Genomic DNA, 22,707 nt, shown 5'->3' on the forward strand with positions numbered 1-22,707 from the left:
TGTTACAGATGTCTTTAGGATGGGTGTCAGGCTCCATGCATTTAATGTGGCCTTGCTATCTTGCAGATGTCTCATGCAGCCACCAGTGCCTTTTGCCGTTCTATTAAGCTGCAGTGTGAGCTCTATCCCTCAAGAGAAGTGGCCATCTGCTTGGACCCTTACTGTGGACTTGGGTTTGTCCTATGGTGCCTCTGCAGGTGAGTTTCCTCCTGAATATCTTTAAAATAACAAGTAAATCATACACCCTCTTTCTAGAACACCATGGAGGGCCACCTCTGGAGGAGGCCCAGCCACAGCAGAATCGCACAATGACCTCAGCCTGGCTCTCGAGGTGAAGCAGGTACACCTGCAGTGGTATTCCGTGTTCTTTACGGCATCTGAAAAAATTAGTGTCCCTGAAGTTTGCTGAAACCAACAGAGAAGATGAGAGGTCTGCTGGAGGACTCCCGGGGCTTAGGCTTGGTTCTTTTGCCTTTCAGTCCTGGCATTTGTCTCTGGGCTGGAATATGTGTTAAATCAGTGGGCGTTACAGGTTCTCTCCTCCTTCAGGCTTCTCCCTGATTTAGGTGGGGAGGCACTTCAGCTGAGGGGAGGTCAGGACCAAGCTCCATGAGGGTCCCCCTCCTGCCCCCCATGGTCCACTGCCCACAGTCAGCAGCCCCGTGCCCAGCTCATAGCAGATGTTAGCAAGTATTTATGGAATGAATGAGGGAGGAACACATGGATATTTATTGGCATTTTTTTCTGATTATATGTATATGTTCGTTGTAGAAAATTTAGAAAATACAAAATAATATAAAGAAGAAAATAAAACCATCAATAATCGTACCACCTAGTGATACCAATAAATATTCACTATTAGCATTTTGGCATATAGTCTTGCAGAGTTAATTTTCTAATGTAGCATATTATTTTTTATTATTAACATGTTTAAACATATGTTAGTGTATAAAGAATGCTGTAATAAACACCACTGCCCTCTTTCTAGCTTCACGTGGATCAACAGTTTGCTGATTTTGTTTCATCTATCCTTACAATTTTTTTCTGTCCCTTTTTCAAATAGGACATTTTAAAGCAAACATCAAACATATATAATTTCACCCATAAACCCTTATGTCCACATACAGTTTGTAAATGTACATTAATATATTTATAAAACTGAGATGCTACAGTATGAAATTGGTTATTTTTTTCTTAATAGTCTATAGTAGACTTTCTCATGTCTTCAAACACTCTTCTAAAACAATTATTTAATAGTACTAAATTGGATTAAAATCTAATTCTGTATTTTTGAACAACACTGACATTCCAATTAAGACAATTAAACTTCTTGAGAAAGCAAATAGAATTGAACAATTGAAATATTTTAATGATTTTTGCCTCAATCCAAAGTGCAATAGCATTATGGGTAGTTTTTTTGCTTGGGGAGTAGTTCAGAGTGTACTATTCCAAGAGTAGGGCCAAAGTGACCTTAGACATATTTAGCCAACTGAGAAGGAAGCCACTTCTGAGCTACTAACTTTATAGGACAGTTGTCTGTATGTTGCTTGCAAAGGTACCGGTGATGCTGAGGCCAGTAAGTGGAGTACTTCGTGGTTCTGCAGGCTCACCGAGCCTGACCCCACAAAATCAGCAGAGAAGGTGCTTGGTGAAGGAAAAGTGAGTTCTTAATGTGCATCACTACTAGCCATGGGGACTCTTTAAAGGGATTGTGCAGAGAGGGTTACAGCAAACCTTTACTTAGTGAACGTCTGTCCTACAAATTCATTCAGAAGTCAGGAGATCGCAGTGTTGTTGATTACAACACTACAAATAAACATATAAGATAATACAAATAAATACATAAATACGAAAACCTCTTTGTTCTGAAAGCCTCTGTAGAAACAGATCCCAATGGACTTCTTAAGAAAAAAGAAAAACTGGACCTGGGAGCAGCCACCCCAGCATCCATAAATACTGTGAATACTATTTTCCTTTCAAATGAGCTAGGGCTTCTTCGAGAAATGGACAGTTTCAGGGCTGGACAGGAAATGTCCAAGATGACCCTGGAATATCTTTGTTATGCAGGAAAGCAAGGAAGTGCTCAAAGAATGATGGGGACATGTCAAAAGGACAGAAGAGCCAGCTTAAAGGGACTCTCACTGGCCAAATCAGGGATAATTCAAGTGTCAAAATATATAAAGACCACAACAGATTATAACTCTTTGAATGAAAAACAGGAAATTATCTGACTATTCAGATATAAATAGAAGAACACATTGAAAGCCTGGTGAGGAACAGGGATTTACATGATAGCCATCCACAAAACAGTTGTTAATATAAAGGGGAGAAGAGAACCTTCATGATGGCAAAGCCTAAATCAAGATCAAAGTGAACCTCATAGACCTGAAACCATAAGCCTTCTGGAAGAAAACATAGGCAGTACACTCTTTGACATCAGTATTAAAAGGATCTTTTCGGACACCATGCCTTCTCAGAGAAGGGAAACAATAGAAAGAATAAACAAATGGAACTTCATCAGATTAAAGAGCTTCTTCAAGGCAAATGAAAACAGGATTGAAACAAAAAAACAACCCACTAACTGGGAAAAAATATTTGCAAGTCATGTATCTGACAAAGGCTTAATATCCATAATATATAAAGAGCTCTCGCATCTCAACCACAAAACATCAAACAACCCAATCAAAAAATGGGCTGGAGACATGAACAGACATTTCTCCAAAGAAGATATACTGATGGCCAATAGGCACATGAAAAGATGCTCATCATCGCTGATCATCAGGGAAATGCAAATCAAAACTACACTAAGATATCACCTTACACCCGTTAGAATGACAAAAATATCTAAAACTAATAGTAACAAATGTTGGAGAGGTTGCGGAGAAAAAGGAACCCTCATACACTGCTGGTGGGAATGCAAACTGGTGCAGCCACTATGGAAAACAGTATGGAGATTCCTCAAAAAACTAAAAATAGAACTACCATACGATCCAGCCATCCCACTACTGGGTATTTATCCAAAGAGCTTGAAGTCAGCAATCCCAAAAGTCCTATGCACCCCAATGTTCATTGCAGCACTGTTTACAATAGCCAAGACGTGGAAGCAACCTAAGTGTCCAGCCACAGACGAATGGAGAAAGAAGATGTGGTACATATATACAATGGAATACTACTCAGCTGCAAAACAGAACAAAATCATTCCATTTGCAACAACATGGATGGACCTTGAGAGAATTATGTTAAGTGAAATAAGCCAGCGAGAGAAGGACAATCTGTGTATGACTCCACTCATATGAGGAATTTAAAATTATGGACTAAGAACAGTTTAGTGGATACCAGGGGAAAGGTGGGGTGGGGGGTGGGCACAAAGGGTGAAGTGGTGCACCTACAACATGACTGACAAACATTAATGTACAACTGAAATTTAACAAGATTGTAACCTATCAATAACTCAATTAAAAAAAAAAGATCAAAGTGAACCTCATGGACGATGGGACACAGGGCACTTGTGCATCACTCAGAGGGCTGCAGTGAGGAAAACAGCAGCACGTCTGGAAAATTCCTGCCAAAGATGCTTCACCTGAATCTAATCGTGGGAACATAATGTGACAGCGTAATTACACACAATGTGTAATCTTCACAAACGCCAGGGTCATGGAGCCAAAGAAACACTGAGGAACCAGCTGGACGGGGCTGACAGCTTAAACGCAGGGTGCGACACTGATCTGGATCCTTTCACTATAGAAGATATCCTTACGACAACTGGGAAACTTGAATAGGGTCTGAGGCTCAGATGGGAGAAATGTATCAACTCATTTCCTGATTTTGATGTCTTACTTAGCTTATGGAGGAAATATACTTGTTCGTTGGAAATACCCCCTAAAGTATTTGGAGTTGATAGGGCATCAGGTCAGTGACTCACCATCAAATGATTTGGGGGAAGAAGCTATTTTTACTGTACTTGTAACGTTCTGTAACTTTGTGTTTATTTCAAAGTTAGAAAATATTCAAGGGCCCTGGTGGCCTAGTGATTAAATTTGGTGCACTCCATTTCAGCAGCCTGGGTTCAGTTCCTGGGTGTGGACCTACACCACTCATCTGCCAGTGGCTGTGTTGTGGTAGCAGCTCACATGCAATAAGAGGAAGATTGGCAGTGGATGTTAGCTCAGGGCGAATCATCCTCAGCAAAAAAAAAAATGTTTAATACAAATAGTTTTTTTCTATATCTTCATCCTAAAGTTCCCTTCAATCATAAAATAGAAGACTGAGAATCATTAATGTAATAGAATTGTTCATCTGGGAATCATTAATAGAATTGTTTCAAAATATTTTCTAAGATCATACATGTTTTAAAAAAACCTATCAGATAGTTCATATTCATGGATTAGAAGATTCGATATTGTTAAGATGGAAATTCTCCACAAATTGGTATATAAGTTCAATATAATCCCTGTCAAAATCACTATAGGTTTTTTTTGCAGAAATTAACAAGATAATCCTAAAATATATATATAAAGGACCCACAATATCCAAAACAGTTTCGGAATAGAATGACAAAATTGGAGAACTCAGACTTCCTGCTCTCGAGAATTACAATAGTAACCAAGACAGTGCGGTCCTGGCAAAGAGATAAACATATATATAAAACAACCAATGAAACAGAATTGAGAATCCAGAAATAAACCCTTATACTTATGATCATTTGATTTTTCAACAAAGGAACCAAAGCAATTCAACAGGGAAAGGATAGTCTTTTTCAACAAATGACACTGGGAAATTTGGACATCCATGCAAAAGATTAATTTAAATCTTTACTTTACATCATATACATAAATTAACTTGAAGTGGATCATAGACCTTAATGCAAGAGCTAAAACTATAAAACTTCTAGAAGAAAACATAGGAGTAAATCTTCATAACCTTGGGTTAGACAAAGACTTCTTAGATATTACACCAAAGGTTCAGTACATAAAAAAAATTGATAAATTGGACTTCAACAAAACTAAAAGCTTTTGAACATTAAGAAGGCACCATTAAGAAAGTAAAAAGACCAGCCAGCCACAGATTGGGAAAAAATATTTGCAAATCATATATTGATAAAGTTGATTCCAACCAGATATAATACAAATTCTTAAAACTCAGTAAGGAGGGGCCGGTGTGGTGGCACAGCAGTTGAGTTCACACATTCCACTTCAGCAGCCCAGCGTTCGCCGGTTCAGATCCCGGGTGCAGACCTACACACTGCTTGTCAAGCCATGCTGTGGCAGGCAACCCACATATAAAGTAGAGGAAGATAGGCATGGATATTAGCTCAGGGCCAATCTTCCTCAGCAAAAAGAGGAGGATTGGCAGCAGATGTTAGCTCAGGGCTAATCTTCCTCAAAGAAAACCCCAAAAACCAAAAAACAAACGAACGAAAAAAACTCAATAAGAAGACAAGCAACACAATTTAAAAATGGGCAACAGATTTGAGCAGATGTTTCACCAAAGATGTACAAGTGACCGGTAAGCACATGAAAAGATGTTCAACATTCATTAGGGAAATGCAAATTAAAACTATAGTGAGATACCACTTTACACCCACTAGGACAGTTATAACCAAAATGACAGAAAATGACAAAGTTGGAAAACTCATATTTTCTGATTTCAAAACTCACTATAAAGCAAGAATAACCAAGAATGTACAGAAACTGGAGTTCTCATACACTGTTGACTGGAAGGTAAAATGGTGAAACCACAGTTTGGCAAGTTCTTAAAAATTAAACAAAAATTTACCCTATGACCCAGCAATTCCATGCCTAGGCATCTATCCAAAAGAAAGGAAAACATGTGTCCATGCAAAGACTTGATGCTTGAAATGTTCACAGCAGCCTTCGTTGAAAAAAGAATAAACAATCCGAATGTCTGCCAACTGGTGAATGGGTAGACACTTGTCATATCCATTCAATGAACTACTGTACAACATGGGGAAGCTTCAGAAACTTGTGTTGAGTGAAGGAAACCAAACTCAAAAGATCACATATTATATGATTGTATCACATGATGCCATTTATATGAAATGTTTGGAAAAGGCAAGTCTATAGAGATAGAAAGTAGGATTGAAAACAGGATTGACTTCAGATGGACATGAGGCATGCCTTTAGGGTGATAGAAGTGTTCTAGAACTGCATTGTGATGATGATTGTACAACTCTACAAATTTACTAAAATTCATTTAATTGTAGTATGCAAATTATAGTTAAAACTATTTTTTAAAAGAGAAAAAAGCCTGTCATTGGAATAGCTGAAGTGTATAGTCTGTAGCTGGGCTGTAGACACTAGACTGCCAGTGAAGGAGGCTCACCCATGCCACCCCGCAGCGCCATGTGTAGCATGATGACCGCACAGCTGCCCTGCTCAGATGCCCAGGTTGTGATAGTTTTCAATTGTTTGAATGTTTGTCAGGTTAATAGTCTGAAATTATTGAATTACAAATGTACAAATTTGTTTTCCTCTCTCCTGGTCAGTAACGTTATTTTTTTTTTTTTTACGTATTTATTTTTCAGAGTAGTTTTATGTTCACAGCAAATTGAGCAGAAGGTACAGAGCTTTCCCATACATGCCCTGCCCCAACACATGCACAGTCTCCCCTGTTATCGACATCTCCCACCAGATGGGACATTTGTTACAATGTAGGAAGCCAGGTTGACACCTCATCATCACCCAGAGTCTGTAGTTTACATCAGGGTTCATTCTTGGTTTTGTAGACAATCTAGACACAGACCTTACACCCTTCAAAAAAAATAACTCAGGATGGATCATAGACCTAAAGGTAAACTATAGAACTCTCAGAAGGTAACACAGGAGAAAACCCAGATCACTTTTGGCCGTGACTTTTTAGATATGACACCAAAGGCACAATCCATGAAAGAAAGAAGTGATAAACTGGACTTCATTAAAAGTTTCTGTTCTGCAAAGGATACTGTGAAGAGAATGAAAAGACAGGCCACAGACTGGGAAAGAATATTCCCAAAATGTCCTTTTTAATCAGTTTGTTCTTTTTGAAGTTATGATCTAAGCTAGAATTCTAAGAAAAAAGTCTTCAGTATGAGTAACCTGCTGTTAAGTAGGTTTGTTTTGTCCATGGAAGTATTTACAGCCAGTGCCAAGAAACCAACGTTAGTTAATAAATGGAACAGTTAATCAGCATTTGTTGGACCAAGCAAGGAAATGGCAAGTAGGAAATTCATGAGTCAGATTTTCTGTTTGTCCTCTGTTATCAGAATTTCTTCGTTTTTTCCGTAATGTTGACTTTCAACCTATTCATGGGAGTGAGGAGAGAGGTGAAAGGTATTTAATGTTCACAAGTGTGCTTGCAATTCTCCAGCCTTGAATTCCACACTGTGGACCCCAGCCCTTGCATGTGCAAATAATCATTTATGCTGACTTATATCTTGGAAGGCTAATGGTAGGTTACTCGTATTTAATTTTCTTCATTTTGAATCTCCTTGTGATAGCATTTACACAGTAAAATGCTGGGAACAATATGGAAATGATAGATTGTCCTAATTATGAGGAAAATCATCTTAAGCTTTTATATGCATTTGATTCCCTGAGACATGAGGCTTCAGTGTCATTAAACATGTTTGGTACCTGGCCCTGACAATGTGGAAGTCATCGGTGTGAAAGAGTAGTGTGTAAATTTAAGCTGCAGTAAAAATCATACAGGAAAATCTAATTAAAGAGGTGTTATTAACCCTGATTCATGAATGGGCTGAATAACAGTTGGTATTAACAGAAAACTGTGCCCCATCACTTCTCAAAGCAGTAAGACGTGAGTTTCCCAGTGGATAATTATGATTTCTAAGATGTGTAATGTGCAGGCTTGTTAGCTCTTAGGCTGTTACCTGGTGTATGATCCCATTTTGGGCCCTGAGATTGTTAAATATCCATTCAATAGAGGTAAATTTTCCATTATTTTTATTTCTTCCTGCTTAATGCTGCCTTGAAGCTTCTAGTTGGAGTTGACACAGCCACAAAGAAAGGCTGTAATTCAGAGTCACACCAGACATAGTGTGTAGGCTGATTGTGGAGCCCGGTGTTGCAAGTGACAAAGTAAGACTGGAAGACGGTGCTGGCGGCAGCAGAGCAGAACTACATCAGCTCCAGCCATGTCAGTCCGTGTGGGAACGCCCTCTGCTGTGTGAGCACTCCCAGAGGCTGCCGTCGTCTGGGAAAAGGGTCTCCACAGGAGAGAGGAGAGTGTTGTGTCTCCAGCTCTTACAGCCCTGGAGAAAGGTCTGCAGGTCTTTACAACTGGCCCGCAGCCCTCTGCACGTATGAGGGCCGGCCCCTAGACGCATCGCTGGAGCTAAGGAGGAGTCTGGCTATTTTCAGGCCCCCAGGGTATTGCTCTCAGAAGGTTATTTTGAGAGTAATGTGGTCTGCCTCAAAATGTGGTCTGCGTAAGCCAGACAGAAATGCTGACTTTAAAGAACCTCAGTTCTGCATGCAGGAACTTCTGGGTGGAAGTTTGTTTTCACAAACTGCAAGGGCAAGGCTAAGTTTGTGTAGAAATGCTGTTTGACAGTCTGTTACCTGCAGTAAGTAGTAGTTTGAGCAGGTGTCAGTATTTTGTAATGCAGATATATTTGTTGTAATGTTATTTGATCTCTTGAATAAGCTTAATATAAAGTGATCCTTAATGATCTAAATGAATTTCTGAAGACAAATCCTAGAAAAAAATTGACAGAATTTCGAGTGTTCTAGTTATTGGAATGTGATCTTACTGATTTTGATATGTCAGCTGTAAAAATAACTTCTTATACTTTTCCATAGGGCTCTGTTGGAATGTGCAGTTTTGTGAAATTATGTGCATAATGAAATTTTCATATCAGCAAAATTTCAGAGGAAATATGAAAGTTTTAGGAGCAATAATCCTTTCTTGTGGTCACTAAAAGCAGTGAGTCCATCCTCAGAGCCCTTTAAAGTTCCTCTAAGGTCAACTTGGAACCAATTCTTATTTCATTTTACTCTTTAAATACAGGGTGCCCTATTCATTATCAGACTTCTTACTCAGAAGGATTGTTTAAATAAAATCCAAAAATTCTCATTAATAAGCTCCCCACTGATAAATGTGGTTGCCACTTGATTATCAAACATCCTTTCTAAAATAACACTTAAATTTTATCCCGGCACATTAGTTGTTGATTGTCTGATGTTTTGATCTGTTATACTCTGTTAGCAGAACCTAAAGTAATCACCAACTTCTAGCATTTTGTTATCCTGATAGGAAATGTATGACTGGATGTTTCAAGGTTAAGAATTTTGTGTTAGTGTGTTTGTATGTGTATTATATTCTATAGAAATGAATAAGAATGTCATAAAAGTGATAAGACAGAAAACCCCCATAACCCCGACCCTAGCCCAGCCTGTGCCTGTAGTTTGGTGTGTTTCTCCCCATGCATCTGCTTTTCTTCAAAGCTGTAGTCACAGTTTGTATGTGATTCCATATCTTGCTTTCTTCTAATATTAAAAACAGAAATTGTTTTTTTAAAGGCATGCTTTTTGGTGAGGAAGATTGGCCCTGAGCTAACATCTGTTGCCAGTCTTCCTTTTTTTCCCCCCCAAAGCCCAAGTACATAGTTGTATATTTTAGTTGTAAGTCGTTCTAGTTCTTCTATGTGGGATGCCAGCACAGCATTACTTAATGAGCAGTGTGTAGGTCCACACCCAGAATCCAAACCAGCAAACCCCAGGCCGCTGAAGCAGCGTGTGCGAACTTAACCACTCAGCCACAGGGCTGGCCCCCGGAGGTTTTTAAACATGTATCTTGGATGTAAGTTTTGTGGAATCTGTCTTTAGAACCCAAGTTAGAACACATCTGCCAATAAATCCCTTTCATTAGTCTGAAAAGATAGTGTGTCAGTGTGTTCTTCACAAACTGTTGCAAATTGGGAGTGGGTGATCCCTGGAAAGCAAATGGTTTTCATTTTAAAAACAAGAAAGGGTCCTCTGAGAGCTGTTCGTGAGCTGGAGTCAGCAGTAGGAGGCATTTGATGGGGGTCACACCTGTGAAAGGTGTAAGGGCTGGAAGCAGATCAGGCAGGGAGAGCCTCAGCCCAGTGTGGAAGCTTGCAGCCAGCAAGCAAAGGTTGCAGGCCACGGTCAGGGAAGTCTCACTCGTGTGCCTGAAGCCCTGACGGCAGGCTGGCAGCCCCTGGAACACTCACATCACATCACCGGGTTCCTTCCTGAAAGGACATCTAAGGGGCACACCCAGCCCACAGCAAGGGGCAAAGGCATTTTCCTGAAGCAAAGCAGGCTCTTTAAATGGTGTTTATTCTGGTGCCTCCAAAGAGCATGTCAGTTTTGTGTGTGTGATTGACGTTGTGTAAGCACCTTTTTTTTAAAAGTTCACTGTGATTTCACTGGCTCAGCCAGGGTCCCCGGGAGTGGTGCAGGGACCTCAGAGGGCCTTCCACTCGGGTGTGGTTTCTCTCCAAACATTGAGTTTCATCTTGGGGTTTATTCCCCCTTGAAGAAGCGCACTCATTTAGAAGGGAAACTTGGTTTCAATGGGACTTTGTTACTCTCTAAAGTAACAGTGGCATTTGAGTGTGCTATGAGATGCTTGCATAAATACTGACTGGCATAGAATCGTTAAAATAAAATGGTAATGTTTACTTTTACTTATTTTTGATATTCCTTCAAAAGAGATCAGAATAATTCACATTCCTGTTTATACAATAACTTTAAGTAATAAAGCAAAAGAAAAACCAATGCAGCACTGCAAGGTCATATATAACAACATTGTGTCTGTTTGTGTGCACATGCAGTTCTAATGGTGAATTATTAACTACTGAGTGACTTTCACACTTTTTGAATTTTGTTTTTCAACAAACAGGGGCCTTAAGATTCTTCAGTCAGTAATGTAATAAAAGCCAATTGCATAAAAAATGGCCAAGGACTCAATTAGACATTATTCCAAAGAAAACATATAAATGGCCAATAAGCACATGAGAAGATGCTCAATGTCCTTAGTCAGTAGGGAAGTGCAAATCAAAAGCACAGTGAGATACAACTTCACATCCACTAGGATGGCTATAATCCAAAAAAAAGAAAAAAAGGATATGACAAATATTAGGGAGTATATGGAGAAACTGGGATCCTCATATTGCCAGCAGGAATGTAAATGGTGCAGCTGCTTTGAGAAACAGTTTGGCAGTTCCTCAAAAGATTTACAGAATTACTGTATGATCTAACAATTGGGTATATACCCAAAAGAATTGAAAACAGGGACTCAAATAGATTTTTTTTTTTTTTGAGGAAGATTAACCCTGAGCTAACATCCGTGCCCATCTTCCTCTATTTTATATGTGGGACACCTGCCACAGCATGGCTTGACAAGTGGTGCCTAGGTCTGCTGCACCCAGGAACTGAACTGGTGAACCCTGCGCCACCGAAGCAGAACACGCAAACTTAACCACTGCGCCACCAGGCCAGCCCCATCAAATAGATATTTATCCTTTCATGTTCATAGAAGCATTATTCACAATAACCAGAAGGTGGAAACTACCCAAACATCTATCAAAATGTGGTATATGTACAATGGAATATTATTCAGTCTTAAAAAGGAAATAATTCTAACACATACTACAACATGGGTGAACCTTGAAGACATTATGCTAAGAGAAATAAGCCAGACAGAAAATGACAAATATTGTGTGATTCCACGTACGTGAAATATCTAGAATAGGCAAATTCAGAGACAGAAAGTAGGTAAGAGGCTACCAGGAGCTGTGGTGGGGAAGATGGAGACTTATTTTTTAATGCATACTGAGCTTCTGTTTGGGATGATGGAAAGTTTTGGAAATTGATGATGGTGATGGTTGTGCAATAGTGTGAATGTCGTTAATGCCATAAAGTGTACATTTAAAAATGGTAAATCTTATGTATATTTTGCCACAATAAAATTTTAAAATTTAAGACCAAAAACAGCCATTTGTACAGCAGGATGATAACTTGAGGACTGATACCCCTCTTTAGTGCTTAATCTGGTGGTTCTCAAATGATTAAACCCTTTGAAAAGATCACAGAAAAGGTCAACATGTACTGTCTCTCCTTCTGACAAAAATAAATGACTTTAGAGGAATAAATAAAATTGGAGACTTGCCCAAAACACCTTTGTCACATTCTCTGAAGAAGTTTTCCTTCTAAGGGCCCTGTTTAAAGGAGATTTTGTGAGCCAACTTAATTTCCTTGCATTTTTTAACCAATTGGATTCTCTTGTAAATAAAAATTTTGAAAATTTTAAAATGAGATTGGCCGCATTAAAGAAGAATTGGCTTTGGTATCGTAACATAGCAGTTTAGAGGCTTATGTGCTATTTCATCTATGAGATTTTTTTCTAGCTAGAAAATGTGTTTTACTTAAATCTTAGAAGGTCATTTAACTAGGATCTTTTATTGTAATGAGTGACATCTATTGTTGATTTATAGTAATAAACCAAAAAAAATTAGAACTATTAAAAATGTGGTTTTGGCAAATGCTTCATTATTTTAAAACCACACTTGCCCTTTCAATTGATGATGAATCAAAATATTTAACCTACCATTTTTCTCTTATCTCTAAATATCCCCTCAATTGTAAAGGTAGAATTATAGAATGATTGTGTTCTCCTTAGTTTTCTTATTTGGTGATTTGTTTGCATTATTTTGAAGTAAAATTCCAAATTTTAAAAAATCGAATGACAAACTTTCTCTAATTGTTTTAATTTTCTTTCATTTACTCCAGACATCAGTTTTATAAACCAGGGGTAGCCACGCTTTTTCTCAAATGGCAATTTACTAAATACTTTAGCCCCTACAGTCTCTGTTGCAAAAACTCAGTTCTGCCTGTTGATGCAAAAGCCACCGTAGGTGGTATTTAAAGGAACGAGTGGCCATGTCCCAGTAAAACGTTATCTACAAAAAAAGGCAGCATCTGGAGTTTGCTAACTCCTGTGCTAAACTTCCAGACATTTTACAAATGTTTACCATGAAAGAGAATCCAGTTTGTTAATGTAGCTCCTTTGAGAGAAAAAGCGTCACAGCTTTTAGATGTTTCAAATGAGTGTTCAAAGTAGTAATAACTGGGGGGCCGGCCCTGTGGCCGAGTGGTTAAGTTCACGTGCTCCACTGCGGCAGCCCAGGGTTTCGCCAGTTAGGATCCTGGTCACGGATATGGCACCACACATCAAGCCATGCTGAGGCGGCATCCCACATGCCACAACTAGAAGGACCCACAACTATGTACTGGGGGGGGGAGCTTTGGGGAGAAAAAGGAAAAATAAAATGTTTTTTAAAAAATGGTAATAACTGAATCGTAATTCCTATAGCTCTTTTGTGCTTTTCAGAATGTTTTCATAAACATGCTTTCATTTCATATTCACAGACACCTCATAGTAGAGTTGGGATGACCATCCGCCTCTTGCAAATGGGCGGGGTGGTCCCTGCCTCTCCACCCTTACTGAGCCCCCTTTCTCTCTGCAGTGTGTACTCTGGGCACCAGTCCATTCTCATCCCACCTTCAGAGTTGGAAACCAATCCTGCCTTGTGGCTTCTTGCCGTGAGTCAGTACAAAGTCCGGGATACATTTTGCTCCTATTCGGTGATGGAACTTTGTACCAAGGGGCTGGGCTCGCAGACAGAATCCCTCAAGGTAAGCAGCCCTCTCCCCCAGCCTCACCATGCCTTGGGACACACTTTACAGTCTCCCAGGAAAGCACCGTAGCACATGTCCGAGGGCATGGAAGGGGCTTGGTGAAGTTAAAATAATCCTTCACAAAAGCCGAGATATAATTTGCGGTCGCCTGAAGCTTACAGAATTGTTTTCATGTGAAAACTTCTTTTTATAACATGAATATTTTCCCACTGCCAAAAGAGTTGTAGATCAGAGAGTTTGTTACTGATGTCTTTAATTCCATTAGGTCTACTTAACGGGTCTTAAGTTGCTTTTTTATTTCTTGGTGAATTCAATTCTTCAGTGAAGTTAATTTTATTCTAATGGTGGTATTCAAGTCATAGGTTTGAATTTAGCCACTCATTTTGGTTTTCCCTGAACACCACTGTTTTGTAGGTCTGGATCCTAACCAAAATTCGTTTTTACAACTAAGCAAACAGTGGGGTTTTTCAGTATAATTACTCTTATGTGACAATAATAGAATTTCCCTACATTTACCAAGGACATTTTGATAGACATATTTTCATGGTAAGTTAAGTAATCCTTATCCAAGTAACTAGGAGGGAATGACCACACAACCTGTTTTGATTTATGTTTCAACCACTGTTCAGTTTGTATTCCCAGATATGTGTATGTCTTTGTATGTAGAGATTATGTTTGTGTGTGTATGCACACACAAATTATCTGTACACATTCAAATAGTAAAGAATACATTTATCTCTCTTAATTTTGTTTTCCTATTGAGACCTAATGTATTAAGCTTAAACCAGAAAACAACATGCAAGATAACTTTGATATTAAGCTACATAAATAAATGTATAGTTACTTGAAATTATGTACTTATACAGGAAAATAAACTCATAAAACATAATTGTTACTCATGTCCATCTATATTACGTTATAAAATGATTGAGTACATTTCACAAACTTTCCCTGTAGGTGCATATATAAATAACCAAATGAAATAACAACATAATTGAGTGATTTTTAAGCACTTTACGTATGATTCATTTAACCTTTACAACAGCTCTCTGAAATAGAAACCATTATTGTCTCCATTTCAAAGGTGGGGAAACAAAGAGAAATTAAGCACCCTTTCCAAGTTCTTATATTTAATAAACTTTAGAGCAAGTTTTGAATCTCTGGCTCTAGGTTCACCATCTCAAACCTCAGGCTGCATTGCTTCTCAAAATATACACGTGTAAATAGATCCTTTGTGTTACCCAGGTTTCAATTTTTCCTGTGTAACTGTACGTGCATAAAATCAAATCTGTGTACTAAATTTCAGTGTCAGAGTTGTCTTGAATTGTGTGTCCCTCCTCAGTTTAGGAGTCCTTCCAGCTATCCAAGTGCCAAGACCACCTTGCAGGATGCTTGAAGGACTAAATGGTTCTGCTTGTGGTGATGGTCCTCTCAGGGCTCTCTTTTCCACTGGCCATGCCACCTCTCGTCACCTGCCTCATGTCTAAATGCAACTGCTACCACTCTTTGCCTCCCTCAGCTCAGCCCAGGAAGCCCCGCTCTTACCACACAGTGTTGTGCTTAACTCTCTTGAATTCCTCCTCCTCTGTTTTGCTCAGTTGACGGAATTTGGTGCAGAATTGAGATGTGCTTGATCATGTGTAGACCCTAGAAACTGAGATGCACTTGATCATGAGGATTTCTCTGTGACCTTTTGAGGAGAACTGTCTTTAAGAAGTTGTCCAAACATTTTAGTTTTCCATTCCTGTATTAAAAATAGGTTTTCTCATTTCTCTCCACGTGTGTCCTGTGTTCTGTGTTCATAGGCGTGTGTACAAATGCTTCCTTTCTTCCCCAAACCCTTTCCTTTAAATTTTTTTTTTCCAGGACCTTGCTTCTGCCCCATCTTTCCCCTCGTCATGCTTCTTGCTGTTACTTCTTGCTATTAAGATATGTTTGTAATGGCATTGATAATCTGATATCTGTGTGTTTTTGTTTTGTTTGTTTACACAGACATCCTAAAACAGTTTAATTGATGGTGTGGACACAGAAAGCCCTTGAAATGATATCTGTGTGGAGTTTCTGTTGTTTTATGGGGTCTGCTTAAAGGGCCTGCAGGTCACACACCTAAGCACTTGGAAGGCTGACTTCTCACCGCTCTGGTTATTTCTAGGCACGAGGACTGGACTTGTCTCGTGTGCGGACGTGTGTGGTTGTGGCAGAAGAACGGCCTCGAATAGCACTCACCCAGTCCTTCTCAAAACTGTTTAAAGACCTGGGCCTCCATCCTCGGGCCGTTAGCACCTCGTTTGGCTGTAGAGTGAACCTGGCAATTTGCTTGCAGGTAAGTTTTGCTGATGTCAGTAAGAGCTTGAGTCAGGCACTCAGCATAGACTGCTCGACATGGGTTCCTGGCTGATGCTTTAGCTACATTCAGAAGACACCTTTTCATCAAATGCATGAGATTGGTGCACACTTGTTTCTTTTTCCTTTTTTTTTTTTTGTCTTGCATTTGTCGGTAACCATTATTCATAAATAGCTTTCATGGTGCTTATTCTATCTTGGAACATTTTAACTTTTGTAGCATGAATAGCAGTTTGCCCAGACCCCTGAAGTTGGGCTTTTTAAAGATTGGATACTAGACAAATGTTTCATTGTGGCAGGAAATCCTGTCTCTTGAAGTACTTGGTCTCCCATGTGTAGGCAGAAATTTTGTAGGCATAATTTCAGGACATGAAGGAGGTCTGGGAATTTGCTGTGGTGATGGTAATGTAGAAATAACAGTTACAATTATGTGCTGCATTTCTATGGCATAGGTGTAAGCGAGGCCACCTTCATAAGACATCCTTGCACTAACCATGGCTTGAAAACCCTTGTTTTCTTTCTTTCTCTTCATAAGCCCACTTCTGGCCACCTTCACTATTCCTTTCCTTTTCTAACTCTTACCATGAGGTGCATGTCCATGGAGATCACTCTGCCAGGTTGGGATGGCCAGGAAGGACAGGAAAGCCATGTAGGCATGCTCTCCCCCAGTGCAGCCTCATACAGCCTCACCTGGACGAGCCGGTCTGGGCACAGCTGCAGACTTTGTTCCTCGAATGTATTAAAAGGATGAAAACTTCACTCACAACAGTTGCTGGAACGGAGGACGGTTGACACAAGCACCTCCTGATTTCCCCTCCCTGCCCTGCTGTCTTCCGCTTACGGCCCCAGAGGTGGTTGTTTGCAGTTACCCTCTGGGTGACCTCTGAGAGCCCTCAGTCTGCCTGCTCTTTGCCGGGACTCCAGGTTTTTGGACTTGGCCATGGACTTGGGCTGAGGAAGGACGCTTCCCATGTGACCAGTCCGATGAGATCACTTCAGAAAAGTTAGGTACAGAAAGCTTCTTGTGATTTTCCATTGGGGTTCCTTGCCTCTGTCCTCCCTCTCTTTGAATTAGCTCCATTTTTTCAAAAATTACCAGCTACCAAATTCCTCTCAAGAGTCAGTTATACCTTGTTCTGTGATTGAAGTTAATGCCCTACTCTAAGAGGTAATCTAAAGAATTGGATTTATCTTGCCAAACTAGTTCTTTAAATATTGAAATTTTCTTTCTCTATTCACTTTTATCTGCTCTGTTTTAATGTTTCCAGCTGCCTATTCCATGAGGAGGAATAGGAAATGCAGAAATCTACTTCTTAAATAAGTTCAACCATAGGATGATCTAACACTTCCCTTCTGCACAGGTGGTGGGGAACAAATCAGGAATTCATGAGACAGGTGCTTGGCCACAAGGGTATTTCTTCTTCTTCTTTGTTTCTCTCTCAAAATGTTGATGGATGAAGGGAGAAGAGCATAGCATAGATGCCACAACAGCATAATAACGCTTACTGCTTGTTCACATTCAACATGTTGCTGAGGGAGGTGTTGATACTGTGTTTGTGGGGAACAAACCACGAACAAGGTTGTGGCGACTCAGTGCTGCAGGTCCCTCCGTGATGCCTGCTTTCATGTGCTGTCATGTGAAACACATATGAAAGTCATGAAAATTGACAAATATGTCATTGTTAAGTACACACATGGGAAATATAAAGATTTAAATATTAGACAATCATAGAAAAATAGAAAATTGAGACATAATTTCTGTGATGCTCTTGTTTCAGCTCTTATATCTTAGAAACTGAGGGATTTGTTTACCCATTTATCTTTTTGAGGCAGGAATTGCCACATTAATTATTTTGACATTGTCCCTTTGAGTTCCATGTCTTAGCTCTATGACAAAGGAAGGACTCACAACATCAAGTGTGGATGACTTTGATTTTACAAGAAATACTGGTATATTTTATATTCTGCAGAAGCAAGAAATTTAAGTATGAGCTATTTGTTATACTTAGGAATGACATTTCCTAGAATCTTTAGATGTCAAAATGACTTTAAAACAATTTCAATTTGTTGAATTTATGACAAAAGCGGACATTAGATCAAATTATAACTTCTGGGCTTAATTAACTTTAACATAAATTTCCCTTAGTACTATTAAGAAGTGTCACTTGTTTATTAACACACAGTATCTGTTGAAAAAGATACTGCCTACAGCCACAGTTACTCTTTTCAAAAGTATAAGCTGAAAGGTCTTTGGTTTTATTTGCTTTAGAAATTCAGTTCACTGTAACTGAAAAATTAGCATCCTCCTTGCCAGCAGAAGAAGGGAGGGGAAAATGAGGTCTTCTATTTTCCAGAACTTTTAAGCTACCTTTAGCAGAAACTTTGATCTTTATTATATAGAAAAACAATGATTAGTTTATCTGAGAGGAAAGCTTTATTGTAAATAGCTATGTGAAATTCAGTCAATAGTAATAGTTATAGTCAAGCTTAAATCTTGATGCTCACATAATGAAAGAGAAATATAGCCACCCTGATGATGAGAAGTAGAGTAATTGATTGTGAAAGAAAAAAAGTGGAAGGCTCCAAGGATGACATAAATCTTAAGTAATTCTCAAAATAAAATTAATAGTTATAGTAAGACTTTCATTAATTTGAGCTCTCAATTCATTTTTCCCCCGCACTGCTTTTAGATGAGGAAATTAAAAATAAATAAAGGCACTCTTGAAGGTTTTGCATGCTCCAGGGAATTAGTCGCATTCAGCTGAAACTTTTACGTCCTCTCGGGCTGATATATGTTGTCCCAGATAATGAAAATTAACATTTGAGATCATGGGATCTGTATTCTCAGTTACGCAGTATATCAGTCAGCATTCTAATTTGTAAGTAGCAGAGACCACCTTTTGCAACTTAAATGAAAAGGAATTTATTAAGATGTCAGTGGTTCACTCTTAGAAGCTCCAAGGAGCCAGAGGACCGGATTTAGGACTGTGCTGCAGGAACAGCTCTGTTCTGGTGAGGACATCAGTGTCTGTAAGTTTGCACTGAGCAACTGGCCCTCGACACCAGGCTCCACCACCGGCATACCTCCAGGGCTGAGGCCATGCTGCAGACGCTCCACTACCAAGGGCAAGAGCCTGCATGCATCCTTATGCCACGAATGGATGCAGCTAATTGGCAGACCTGCCTACCTACCTGCATGCTGGCTTCCAGGAATGCTAGGGAGGAGAGCATCAGGAATTTTTAGTTACTGCAAAGGGACGGAGCCCGGTATCAACCAGGCTCCAAAAGTGGAGGAGTTCCCCAAATACAGATTGTTGAGATGCTTGGTAACCAAAAAGGAACAATCAATGGCTGCCTCAGCCCATGCCTTTGGCTGCCCGACGTCAACACGTACTCTTTGTCTCATTCTTATACATCATCCCTCGGCCCCTCAGTAAAACTGCTATAATGTAGCTTTCACTCTTAAACCAGTAACGCACCCACCCTCTGTCCAAAAGAGAGACAAGCTGATGCCCCAGCAGTTACTATGATCAGTCCTAGGTCCAGGGTTTTTGGGTGATGACCATTCTATCACTGACATTCTGTAAGCTGTAGACTAGATTGTGAAGTTCATTGCCATGGGCAGACGGACTCTGAAAAACTGTGGGGCAAAGCAAGGGAAAAAGAAGAGGCACATTCACTCCTTCCTCTGTACAGTGTTTTTGGATGTCTAATGTGTGCTGGGCACTGGGGATCACCACATTGAACAAATAATCAGTGTTGGATCTGCCAGTTCCTGGGTATGTCTAGCCATCTGAACATTCAGGAACTTTGAAAATAACCACAGGAAGAGTTTAGGGTCCTAATAGACCATGATGAGGTGTCCAACTGATGTTAAACTCCACAAGTTTCACAATCAGATATTCACTTTGGTTTGGGTTATCTCTTGTCTCAATGAGCAAGTGATTGTCAGTTGTAGAAAGCTCCTGGGTTTTAGTCCATGCCTTGAACCAAAAATATAAACACAAGCACCTGAGCTTCTCATTTGTTCTTTAACTTCCACAGCACCCACAGAAACAGTACGTGGCCTGCAGCCACAGTCCAACCCAGCAAATGAGCTGGATTTTCCCTGCCCTTGGCTCCCGCCAAATGAACTAATCAATTTCAGATTCCCCTATTGCCCTAACAATCTGTTACCTGCAGCCACTCCTGATATCAGTTTCTAAATCAATTGAGGTGTTTAATACCAACCACAGAAAACAGTTCTGTTTGATTTTAGAAAAAATACATTTATTACAAAGGATTCTGGACTTCCATTTTTGATTAGGATATGTAAGTCACACGAGATTTGTTCCAACCCTAACAGTTAAAACAATCTGGTTAATTACAAAGTCATAGTTTTTAAGATCCATCAGAGAGCTGAAGAGTCAAAGAAATCTCAATGGACTAAATTCTTCTTTGGAGAGAAGAGACCTGCAATTGTTTTCATCCCTGGTAGAGGAGCAGGAGGAGGAATTTACCGTAGAAACCAAGGAGGCTTTTTTGAGAACGTTAGCAGTGGCACAGAGCTTGGCAAGGTGGATGAGAGTCCCAAGGGGCCCAGCTCAGTCCTGTGTGCCTACACCAGCTCTTCCCACAGGCCTCCACCTGTCCAAAGGGGAGTATACAGAAGCTGAGAGAGGGCAGAAGTGCTGAGAGAATCCATCTGAGGTTCTCTAGGCCTCCAGTGAATGCAAAGCAACAGACCTGTGAACTCTGAGGAGGGGGCCCTGGAAGAGAAGACATTTCCTCTGAGGAACTGGGCCTTCAGTGAAGGGAAGGCGGAGGTACTGAGAGCTGAAAGAAGAGCAGGGAAGCTGACAGCCCCTCTCCAGCAGTCCCGGATCACCAAGTGCTACCATCACACTCAAAAGACAGGAGGACGGGAATGCTGAGCACCTCTCTCTCAGGCCTCTTGGGGGGCAGTATGTTTGCCTTCGAAAGGCTGGGAATTGGGCAGCAGAATGGAGAAAGCTGAGGTGAGACTGGAGAGAAGAGAGCACCAACTAGTCACGCAAAAGCTGGCAGCCAAGTCATGAAGCAGAAAAAGATCTCCCATGGTTTGGAAAGTGAGTCTCCAGGCTGTAACACATTAAGAGAGATCCAGAGTTTCAGATCCAAAGTCCTGGTCCTGCCCACAGCTGTGTGAAGCCAGCGTTGAATGGAATCTAACTAAGCTCAACAGAGCCCAGACCAAGCTCCCTACCATACAGATTCACTCAGACACCCGAGCTAGTGGCCTGACAGCACCTTTTTCAGGGGGTGGGGAAGGCAGTAAATGTTTTTTACTTCAATCTCCACTGTTCTTTTAAACACAAGGTTTGCTTTAAAATTAAAAACTAAAAGATGTGCGAAGAGGAAAGAAAATATGATACATGGCCACAAGAAGAAATGGTCAATAGAGCAGAATGGACATGTTGGAATCATCAAAGACTTTAAAATAACTCTGAAAGACATGCCAGAGGACCTAGGTGAAAAGGTATACACCTTGCAGGAGGAGATGGGGGATATCACCGAAAGATATAAACTATCAAAAGAACCAAATGGAAATGCTGGAAATGAAAACTGCGGTGTTAGAAACAAAATATTCCTCATGGTTTAGTAACAGACTAGATACAGCAGGGGAAAGGGTCGGTGAGTGAACTTGACGTTCAATCAGTAGAAATTATCCAAACTCTAAACACAAAGCAAAAACAATGACTATAAAATGGAACAGTCTCTGAGATCTATGGGACAACCCCAGGTGGTCTAACATACGTGTGGTAGGAGAGGTGAGAGAGGATGGGACGGGGGAGCAATTTGAAGACGTAATGGCCAAGACTGAAGAGATATCAACCCACAGATTTGAGAATCTCAGTGAGCTGCAAGAGTAAATAGATACATCATCATCAAAATGCTGGAGCAAACGATAGAGACAAGCTTAAAGCAGCTACAAAAATAAGATTAAGTTACACAGGGGAATAATAATAAAAATAACACTGAACTCTTGTCAGAAACAACACAAGTCAGAATATAGTGGAATGATGAACAGGCAGACTTCGGAGATACTACAGGTTTGATTCCAGACCACTGCAATAAAGTAAATATAGCAGTAAAGTGAAGCACACAAATTTTTTGGTTTCCCAGCGCATACAAAAGTTATGTGTGCGCTATAGTGTATGCAGTAGTATTACATCTAAAAAAACAATTACACACTTTAATTAAAAAATACTTTATTGCTAAAAAATGCTAACCATCATCTGAGCCTTCAGCGAGTCATACTCTTTTTGCTGGTGGATGGTCTTGTCCCAGTGCTGATGGTGCTGACTGATCAAGGTAGTGGTTGCTGAAGGTTGGGGTGGCTTTGGCAATTTTATTAAAATAATGATGAAGTTTGCCGTATCAATTGACTCTTCCTTTCACAGACAATTTCTCTAAAGCATGCAGTGCTGTTTGATAGCATTTTACCCACAGCAGAACTTCTTTCAAAAAAAATTGGAATCAATTCTCAGAAACCCTGCCGTGCTCTGTCAACTACGTTTATGTGATACTCCAGATCCTTTGTTGTCATTTCAACAATCTACACAGCATCTTCACCAGAGTAAATTCCATCTCGAGAAACCACATTCTTTGCTTATCCATAAGAAGCAACTCCTCATCCGTTAAAGTTTTATCATAAGATTAT

General features: G+C 40.0%; 1 protein-coding gene across 1 annotated transcript in view; it reads left to right on the forward strand.

Annotated features, from left to right (window-relative positions):
* DIP2C (disco interacting protein 2 homolog C) overlaps positions 1–22,707 on the forward strand; it is a 472,249-nt gene that overhangs the window by 396,102 nt on the left and 53,440 nt on the right. The window contains exons 32-34 of the mRNA XM_046678001.1: positions 67–197; positions 13,511–13,679; positions 15,835–16,005. Of these exons, the coding sequence (XP_046533957.1) occupies positions 67–197; positions 13,511–13,679; positions 15,835–16,005 (471 nt within the window). The remainder of the gene's footprint in view (positions 1–66; positions 198–13,510; positions 13,680–15,834; positions 16,006–22,707) is intronic.

The sequence above is a fragment of the Equus quagga genome, chromosome 12, assembly GCF_021613505.1.
Source record: "Equus quagga isolate Etosha38 chromosome 12, UCLA_HA_Equagga_1.0, whole genome shotgun sequence".
NCBI lineage: Eukaryota > Metazoa > Chordata > Mammalia > Perissodactyla > Equidae > Equus > Equus quagga.